Source organism: Neolamprologus multifasciatus, chromosome 7 (genome assembly GCF_963576455.1).
Source record: "Neolamprologus multifasciatus chromosome 7, fNeoMul1.2, whole genome shotgun sequence".
Taxonomy (NCBI): domain Eukaryota; kingdom Metazoa; phylum Chordata; class Actinopteri; order Cichliformes; family Cichlidae; genus Neolamprologus; species Neolamprologus multifasciatus.
Genome location: NC_140445.1, coordinates 12,979,157 through 12,988,669, shown reverse-complemented (window position 1 = coordinate 12,988,669; position 9,513 = coordinate 12,979,157). Strand labels below are relative to the sequence as shown.

The following is a 9,513-nucleotide window of genomic DNA, read 5'->3' as shown; positions in this document are numbered from 1 at the left end:
AGTCTGTATTTATACTTCACCTTTTCCTGGGAGGCCTTAAGGTTCAACAAGTGGTGCATGCAGTACTTAATATAGTAACACTGATTTTTCAGTTCAAAGTTAGTGCTCAACAGTTGTGTGTCACTTTGGTAAATACTGAAACATACATGAGGAAAATCAATTCTTCAGCTGAGTCATCAAGTCCATGTGATTTACTGGCTGGTTGGTGTTATGTTGAGGACGAACTTTGGGTGGAGCTGGACTGGTCTGTTAGAGAAAAAGACATACGATAAAGCTGGTATGATTAACACACCCAAACAGGAGGAACTGAATATTTTTATCCTCTTCATGTCACACCCCATGAACACAAATAAGGAGTGTCAGATTATAATATTATTTTATGCCATGTTAGACCCCTAATTAAAGATTGTGAATTATTATGTAGTTTTAGTTTGCATTATTCTCCTGAATTAGAAGAAGGTGATAACTATTACATTTGGTAAACTGATTTGCATTATATTAGACTGTTGATTTATTGTGAATGAATGATATTGTTTTATGATGCATTATACTGCTGAGTTATAAGAAAATACTGTTCCAGAAAGTCATCGCCTTATTTGTCTGGTTAGAAGAGAACAGAGCATATTGCCCCATCTCAGCAGGAGCAGATAAACAGGGAGCCAAGGTCGTAGCTTAGGCGCTGTGTGTGAGAAAGAATGTGAATGTTTAGGCTTTTATGATTAGGTGGGGGCCACTAGAGGCTATAAGAGTTTGATCAAGGCTCCACCATTTTGAGATCTGATGCTGTCTGCTGTATGGTGTCCATCTCCCACGCGTGTGTTCATTAAATCATCGTTTGGCTTGACCCGGGCCGGACCAGTGTGGTTATTTTTGGTTTTCCTCCTGTATCCATCCTCAATATTTGAATCCGTAACAGGAGAGAGAGATGAAAAGAGGCCGAAAGTCATGAAGGTACTTGAGGATGGAGGTACTTGGCTGATGTTGGGGTGTCTGGGACTCCTGGAAATAAAAAGGGTCAGTGGGCTGCAACTCACCATTTGGCTGCTATTCTGTAAAGAACTGTGGAGTCTCAGGATGCTGTTCCCTGAACCAGCCACAACCAGCCTGGACTCATCTAACAGCTGCTGCAGAGAGCATCTGGAAAGAGGGCCGTCCTGATGAGAGAAGGAAAGAACTCTTGGTCTTTGTCTTCAGCTATTAATGGAATACTTCAATATCGTGACGAATTTGTTTTGCAATGCCTGAAAAACCTTAAGTCACTTTTGTCTGTGCTTATATTAGGAGTTACTTAAAATCTTGCTAGTTTAGCTTAAAATAACAACTAGAAACAGAAATATCTTAATTTTTCCAACCTGAGCAGCATTAAAAGACAACTCCATTGTGTCATCATTCTTTGCCAACGCATGTTTCAGAACTGTCAACAGCCTAAATTGTGTGGTCAAAAGTATTTCATTCCGGTTTCCATATAAAAAAAACCACAGACTTACTTCTAGCATAATATTTGTGTTTTTGGACTCTATCAGAGTAGCTTTGGGTGACTGACAGTTGAATTTAACATATACAGGTACCCCCATAGTTTAACTTGTAAAATGGTAAATGGCCTGTATTTGTATAGCGCTTTACTAGTCCCTAAGGGCCCCAAAGCGCTTTACACAACCTGTCATCCACCCATTCACACACACATTCACACACTGGTGATGGCAAGCTACATTGTAGCCACAGCTGCCCTGGGGCGCACTAACAGAAGCAAGGCTGCCATATCGCGCCATCGGCCCCTCTGGCCATCACCAGTAGGCGGTAGGTGAAGTGTCTTGCCCAAGGACACAATGACCGAGACTGTCCAAGCCGGGGCTCGAACCGGCAACCTTACAAGGAAGGTTGTCAGTCTCCCAACTCTTGAGCCACGATCGCCCCTTGACATCGCCCCATCTTGTCTTAAACAACCTATTTTAGCCCCACGTCCACCCTCCCTTTAAACAAACGTTCTTCTTATATGCTGTCCCTGACAAACAAGAGGTTTGTAGAGAGACTTTATAAAGTTGTCTTACATCCATCAAGTAAGCTGAGAAGACTCCCTGGCTACAGTTGTTTGAGCTTTGAAGAGCATCTGCAGGCAGATCATCATACACAGGTTTTAAGTTCTTCCCTCTGAGTGACTCATCCTTCGGATAGTTACATGTTAACTCATCCTGGCTGAAACACAGAGAGACGCATTCATTAATCTTTTGTTCCTGTTAAACATCTAGAAGGATTTTTCACAACTTTACCACATTCAATTTAATATACAAAACACAGACACTTACTAAATTTGAGATTTAAGAATTAGACATTTATCTGAGTCTTACGAAACAATTAATTCATTCCTGCACTGGACTGCACTGGACACACACACTGAATGTTTATGGGTTTTTTTAGTATGTTGTCCAGTCAACAAGCCAGCTGTAGGTATGTGTGCTGCTATCAGTGTCCAGAGTCTCTAAAAACCCCACAGTATACCCTCTGCCAACAATATAATCCACACATATTTACTCAGTGAAAGCTTAGTTTGCTGGAATGGGTTTGTGGCATGATATGCCTGCAAAGGGTCTGTAACCATGTTGGTTTAAACCACCTGCTGCCAGCTGTGCAGCATCTGTGGTTTTAATAACTGTGGGCTCTAAAATGTATTTCTGGCTGCACAAAACAGTGGCACTGCCAAAAAGATAGGAGGCAGTATGGATGGATATAGTGAAGAAGACTCTATGGAGGGGAGGGTGAGATGGAGGCAGATGATCTGTTGTGGCCACCCCTAACAGGAGCAGTCCAAAAGCAGCAAAATTAGTGCAAACCATTGAACAACAATATGTGGAAAAGCTACTATACTGGGGTCAGGACTACCAGAAAGTAGTTCCTTCACATATTTTTGTTACATGGTTTGCATTGCTGTTTTGTTTGTTATCCTAGGACATTATTCACCTGCCCAGTAATCCCTGACTGGTCTTCCCCTTCAGGGTTTCACAACTCAGCTGCAAGTCATTCTGCTGATTCTCACAAACCTGCACACACACAAACATGATCACTTGAATGCATTTTTTTTTTAAACTTTCAATTATTAAAAACATGACCCCCCATGACAGGCGGAGTTCAAACCAGAGTAAATTGTCTGCATTTATGTTGAAAAGAGAGAGATGCTGAAAGAAAAATTCTAGTAGTAAAAGTGGATTTAAAGATTCTCACCTACAAACAGATGAAAACTACCTAAAAATTGTAACTTAATATAAAAATATGTTTAATGATCATTTAGAAGCAGACTATATCAAATACCTAGATGACAATGAGACAGAGATGTAACAAAAAAAGAGACTCTGGACACTTGGAAATAGATTTCAAATTACTGCGCTCCCCCTGAATTACAGACACAAAATGACTGCAATTACATGAAAACATGAAGCACATTCAGACACAAAAAAGTTTCAAAAGAACTGGAGAAAATCATGGGAATGGCTGAAAAGAAACATCAGCCAAATTCAGTTCAGGGGTTTTACTAAGCTACAGGAGAAGCAGGAGACCTTCATGTGCCTGTGCCCGAGGTTCCACTGTCTCTCTTTATTTACCCTTTATAGCCTGTTACTACTTCAAGAAGCACTGGACAATGACAGTATCCCAGAGTCAAACATCTGCGTTGTGAAACTGCAGAAACTGAGGTATGTTGTCCAACCGGTAAGTCACCTTATGCTGGAGGAATGAGGAAAGCTGTACTTCCAGAGCTGGGCTCCAGTTACCACAGTATATTTTATGGGTTCACGCTTATGACGTTTTGTTCAGTACTCTCAGGGAAATACTACATGTTAGAAACTATACCTGTCGTAGGCAGCGGAGCTCAGACATGAGGCGTTCCTGTTTGGAGTGGGCCAGTTCTAGCAGCTCATCTTTCCAGCTGTTTCCCTCCCCTGGTCAAAGAGATCAAATGCTGTGCTTATCTCTGCAGGAGAGTGTCTTTCTCAGGCTGAGAGGTATCTGAAACAATCTACCCTACAGGTTTCTATCGAGAAAAGCAGACTGCTGAGATAAGACAGGTCTGCATACCTCATTATCTCTACATACTCCTGCTACTGAATCTAACACTGTCACTGTTCACTGACGCCATCTACTGCAAGTCATTCACTGAGAATGAAATGCCGATTATTCTCCGTTTCTAGAACCACTTTCATTTTTCTCTGTTCATATAACTGTCACATCAATATGTTTGGTCTTTTTTACATTAGAAAAAATGATGAAGAGGTTCATCAGATAAATGAAAATGAAAACAGTTATTTAAAATAGCTATCATACAGATATTCACTCATTATATGATATCAAAGATGAGGACCATATACCAGGATAAAGCACACAGAACTCTACGTAACACTAGCCAGTCCTAAATCTATCCAGCGAGCCTTCAAGGTTCAAAGAGACTTATACGTCAAAAACATATCAAGAAATACATCATGAGGTTTCCACCAATGAAATAGCAGGAAAAGACAGTGTGTTTGCGATGTACCTGTCAGGGTGTCCCCATGAAGCAGATGGAGTTCTTGCTTGAGGCGGATGATCTCCTCTCTCTGGGTGCTGCTCTGTGTTACCTGCTGTTGTAGCTCCTCTATGAGCACAGCACGACATAGAAGAAGAAGAACACGATAAACGACTGATCATGCAAATAAACAGATAACTCATTTTTAAATCATTTTTAACAGAAAGGCCAAACTTTTTTTTTCTTCCAGATTTTCTGCTGAAGATCTTTGTTTTTTGGAGTGTGCCATTTGATGGTTGGACAAGTTCTCTGTTTGAAAAATACTGTCCAACCTGCATCTTGAAAGTTCAGATACCATTACAGTTTATGTAATAACGATCCTTCATAAAAAGCTCCTGTGTTTTCAATGCTTTATGTGTCAGCACTAAATGGTATGTGTCTTGTAGTCTGTGTTAACAGAATTTATTGTGCACAACTCTGTGAATGCTGGAAAAAAATATACAGCCATACATCCAGACTAAAAATGTCACATGGAGCACATGGAGATAACGTATAAGGGCAGATCTTCTAAATCTGATTCCCAAAAGGCTTTCAATTCCTTTTTATGAGCAGAGTTGCAGACTACTGTTCCATTATCCTTATTTTTTTTTAACAATATCAGTGTCCTCTGATCATCTGCCCTCTAAAGAATGAGAGTAAATAGGCAACAAAATGACACAAAGTTTTAATAATGTACCTTTGAGCTGTGTGACTTCATGTCTGGCTTCCTTGTAAGACACTTTATTCTCCTCCAGGTCTTTCAGGAGCTTGCTTTCCTGTGAGCGACTCTTCTTCAGAGATGTCTCAAGGTCTTGCAGGCGCCCTGAGAGATCGAGTATATAACTCGAGGCTTTTGCCATATCTTGGTCCTAAAGGGTTAGAATAATTAGATAAAATGATGGGACATCATAAATTGATGCAAGACCAGCAGATTATATAGAGAGCAAAGATTAACATGTGTACCTTGAGTTTGAGCATGGAACTGAGCTCCTCCTCCCTGACCTGCAGAGAGCCGACTTGTGTGGAAAGAGCCGTGACTGTGGAGTTGAGACTCTGGTTCTTCTCCTGAAAAACAGCATGGACACACAGTTGTATTAATGTGCTAAAATAGTTTTGCATGACTTCCAGTTCAAAATATTCCTTGTTTGTGTTATAACAAGCTGTTTTATTGGCTCTTCATTTAAGAACACAAAAACAAGGTTTCAACAGCTGCTGGGTGGGGCTCCTTTGATGGGGGTCTTGGTCTCCTTCATCACCTGAATGCCTTTGGGTTTGGAGACTTCCACTGAAAAATACTCAGTTATAACCACAGAGATTGTTCTCATTACTAACAATTCAAATGAAATTTGAAAGCAAAGTTGATGTGAATCGTGGCTCAAGAGTTGGCAGTTCGTCTTGTAATCGGAAGGTTGCCGGTTCGAGCCCTTGCTCGGACAGTCTCGGCCGTTGTGTCCTTGGGCAAGACACTTCACCCGTTGCCTACTGGTGGTGGTCAGAGGGCCCGGTGGTGTCAGTGTCCAGCAGCCTCGCCTCTGTCAGTGCGCCTCAGGGCAGCTGTGGCTACAATGTAGCTTGCCATCACCAGTGTGTGAATGTGTGGATGACTGAATGTAGTGTAAAGCACTTTGGGGTCCTTAGGGACTAAGTAAAGCGCTATACAAATACAGCCCATCTGTTTATTATGGACCTGTTTGAAATCCATGATAAAATCTCAGAGTGCAAGTGATAAGAATAGGATTAGAGCAACATCAGGTTAGACTGATAGACAGTGCAAGAGGAGCAGCTGGTAGCAGCACATGTGCTTTGAGGTACTGTAGCTGTACACACCAGTACATCAGGAGTGTAAATGATATAAAAGGCAAAGTGAGAATGGAAAAAGAAGACTCAAGAATTACCAAAAGTGATGCTCCCAAAAAAGTCTCAAAAGATGAGGAAATGCTAGAAATAAGGATCCAAGGAATTTGGTAGTGTGAAGACCTTTTGGCTAAACATGTATTACAAAGACGGGTAATACCACAATTACTTTTTACCATTTGAAGAAGTGACATTCTTGCATAGTGCACTGTTGACCTTTTACCTGCACAATGCAATGCATACACAACATAAGACTTAACACACTTTATCCTGTACCATACTTGAAGACAGAAAAAAAACCCCAAACGGACAAAGTGATATCATCAATGCATGATGTTGTGAGGACAGCTAAAAAATAATAGATTTAATGAAACGGTACTAAAACATTATGGTTATAAATTGTTGTTTTTCCCATATTGCCCAGGCCCATATTAGACAAAGGATGTTCAAGATGGAGCTGAGGGAAGAGGAAAAGGGGAAGATCACATAGAAGCTTCTGGAATATTGAACTGCAGTATTGAGGGTACTGAACAAGCACATGCAGAGATTTGGTGTGACAGAGAAGGATGAGAGGCACAGGGTGAAATGGAGGCAGATGATCTATTCTGGCGATCCCAAAAGGGATTAGCTGAAAAAAGTAATTGTGTATCAGGGAATTTTAAAAAACAAATCAAAAAAAGAAACCCAATTCATTCCTCAATCATTTTTAAGATTTATCTTTATGTTTCATCACATGAACGACCACACCCAGCAGTACTAAGTGTATCCAACTGTGTGCTGATGTTATGGCGGTACCTGAAAGTACCTGAAAGTCTTGGCATTCTTCACTAATGTGCTTCTGCTTCTTTTCAAGCTCACAGATCTGCTGTCGGGCTTCGTCTAGTTCCTTCTGGGCCTCCTTCTCCCTGGTTTCCACCACCCGCACATGTTTAGTCAAGACTCTGATCACCTCGTTACGCATCTGCACCTCCTCTGCACACACAAAAACGAACAAAGTCCCGCCATATGGCCGTTTAACAAAGTGGCATGTGTACGCACCTTCATCAACAGACTCAGTCTGCAGATGATGTGCAAACTATAGAAACAAAGACAAAGAAAAAATGATTACTTATTAATATAATGCATTTTTGATCTCTTTACAACTCAGCCGGGGTTCCTACTTTTATTATGGCTTCATAACAACCATGTTATTACCATATCTATACAAATTAATTACACTGTCAGCAACAAGAGAAAAGAGCTATTTACAATATTATCATGGTTTATCATAAACATATTGATATTTCACTTTTGAATCTAAGGAGCTTGGAAAGAAAAGCATCTGGACTTTATTAAGTTTCTTGAAGACTTTTCACCTCTCATCCAACAAGCTTTTTCAGTTCTAAGAGCAATTGGTGGAGAGTCACAGATTTTTAAGCCTTATTGCGAAGGCCTAAAAAAAGAAGTCCGGTCACTTTTCTTTCCAAGCTCCTTAGATTACCATAACTGATTATGCTTAACTTCCTTCTACATTGGATTGGTAAATCTTATGTACAGTGCGCTATTGAAGCTGCTGTATCCTGCCTACAGTTGCTGGACATCTGCAAGCTGCTTTGCAACCCAGCTTTCCCCTGTGAGTTACAGCTGTATTGAACTGACCAACATATCCTTAGCTTTCCTCACCATCTAAATGGGCACACTTCTGCTCCAAGGTCAACACCCTCTGGCGGTACTGTTCCCAGGCATGATGCTGCTTAAGATGGGAAGCAGCCATGGCATTTAACTCTGTTTCCCGGTCCTTTAACTCAGCCATCAGCAGGTGCAGTTCCTTCCTTTGTCTCTGGATGATGGTGCTGCTCAGGTCAGTTGCAGTAAACTTTTGCCAAACACACAAATGACAGAAAACCTCAAATAACAACTGAAGGAATCAATCAGTTATTGTGTTGGTCAAAGAATATAAAACTTTTAAAAATATTTCAATAACTGGGTTTTGAATGCAAAAAACCCCAAAACAACATAAGCACAAATGTGAAAGATTTACCAGCAACATCCTGCTTGATCCACCTAGCAATCCATCCTCTCTTACCTTAGTTTCCTGCATGCTGGGAGTACAGAAGGTATCTGCTAAGATGGGAGGGGTGCCTGTGGTGCCCTGTTTTGGTCTGCTGTCCATCTTAAAGCTGTTTCGACCAGGTATTTGGTGCACATCAAGTGAAGCACCTTCATTTTTCTTAAAAGTGTCATATAATACAAATCAAATTACAATCACTCTGCTACAATACTATTTCGACATGTCAATATTACTCACCGTTTTAACTGGAGTGCTATGCCACCGCTCACCTGAAGCATCTGAAACAAAGCAGAAGTGGATGTTGGATGGATGAAACTACACCTCTTTTAAAAAAAATAATTTTTTAAATAAGGATGGTGGAAATGTAGTTGAAAACATCTGTTTACCATTTGACCAGAGGGAACAGGCTGAGGCTTTTCCAAGAGCACTTTCATTTGTGCACAGTCTTTTCCCTTTCTCCATCACATCATTCCAGCTTTTTACTAAAATCTGTTCAATCTCTATCATCAGTCACTGTTGTTATTGTTGTGCCGAGCTTTTTCTGGGGCATATCTCGAGGGCAAGTCGGTAGCTAGCTAGCTTATTAAGATACTGAGATTAACTTACCATATCAACTATCCAAAAGCTTCAAATCTGCTCTAATTTAGAAACATGCTACAAATGTTCCCCCAAAAGTTTACACGTTAGCTCGTAGAAACTTCAACCAACTTTTGAATGTTGTGACGTCAGTGGCGGAACTCCTGCAGAACTTTTCAAAATAATGTAATACAACTCCAAAATAAAAGAACAAAAATAACAAGACTGACAAACACCTCGTTAATGCCATATTTGGGAAATTATTTTTTAAATAGTAATAATAATAATAATTGTTATCATTATTATTAGTAGTAGTAGTAGGAGGAGGAGGAGTAGCAGTAATTTATTAAATTTATTTCCCCTAAATGGGTATGCCCCTGAAAATTGATAGATTTTCTCTGCCAATGCCAAACATCTTGTTCTGCTATTCACTCTTGTTTTGAGCTTCCTTCCTTAGACGTCTATGAAGGTTCTTAGACAGCAATGAAAACAAAACTAGATATAA

General features: G+C 40.3%; 1 protein-coding gene across 2 annotated transcripts; it reads right to left on the bottom strand.

The window, feature by feature from the left end:
• Positions 1-112: 112 nt before the first annotated feature.
• On the bottom strand, positions 113-9,182 carry ccdc62 (coiled-coil domain containing 62). Of its 2 annotated transcripts, none has more exons than XM_085167632.1 (13): positions 8,819-9,182; positions 8,670-8,710; positions 8,448-8,591; positions 8,045-8,237; positions 7,188-7,354; positions 5,492-5,593; positions 5,226-5,397; positions 4,520-4,618; positions 3,841-3,929; positions 2,956-3,035; positions 2,049-2,193; positions 1,035-1,154; positions 113-246 (listed from the first exon to the last, which is right to left on the bottom strand). In XM_085167632.1, the coding sequence occupies exons 1-13, from the start codon at positions 8,937-8,939 to the stop codon at positions 157-159; spliced, it is 1,563 nt and encodes a 520-aa protein (XP_085023758.1). In that variant the 5' UTR covers positions 8,940-9,182; the 3' UTR covers positions 113-156. The 2 variants fall into 2 exon arrangements, with proteins under 2 accessions (XP_085023758.1, XP_085023759.1); XM_085167633.1 differs by having other exon boundaries at positions 9,039-9,182.
• Between the last annotated feature and the right edge of the window lie 331 nt (positions 9,183-9,513).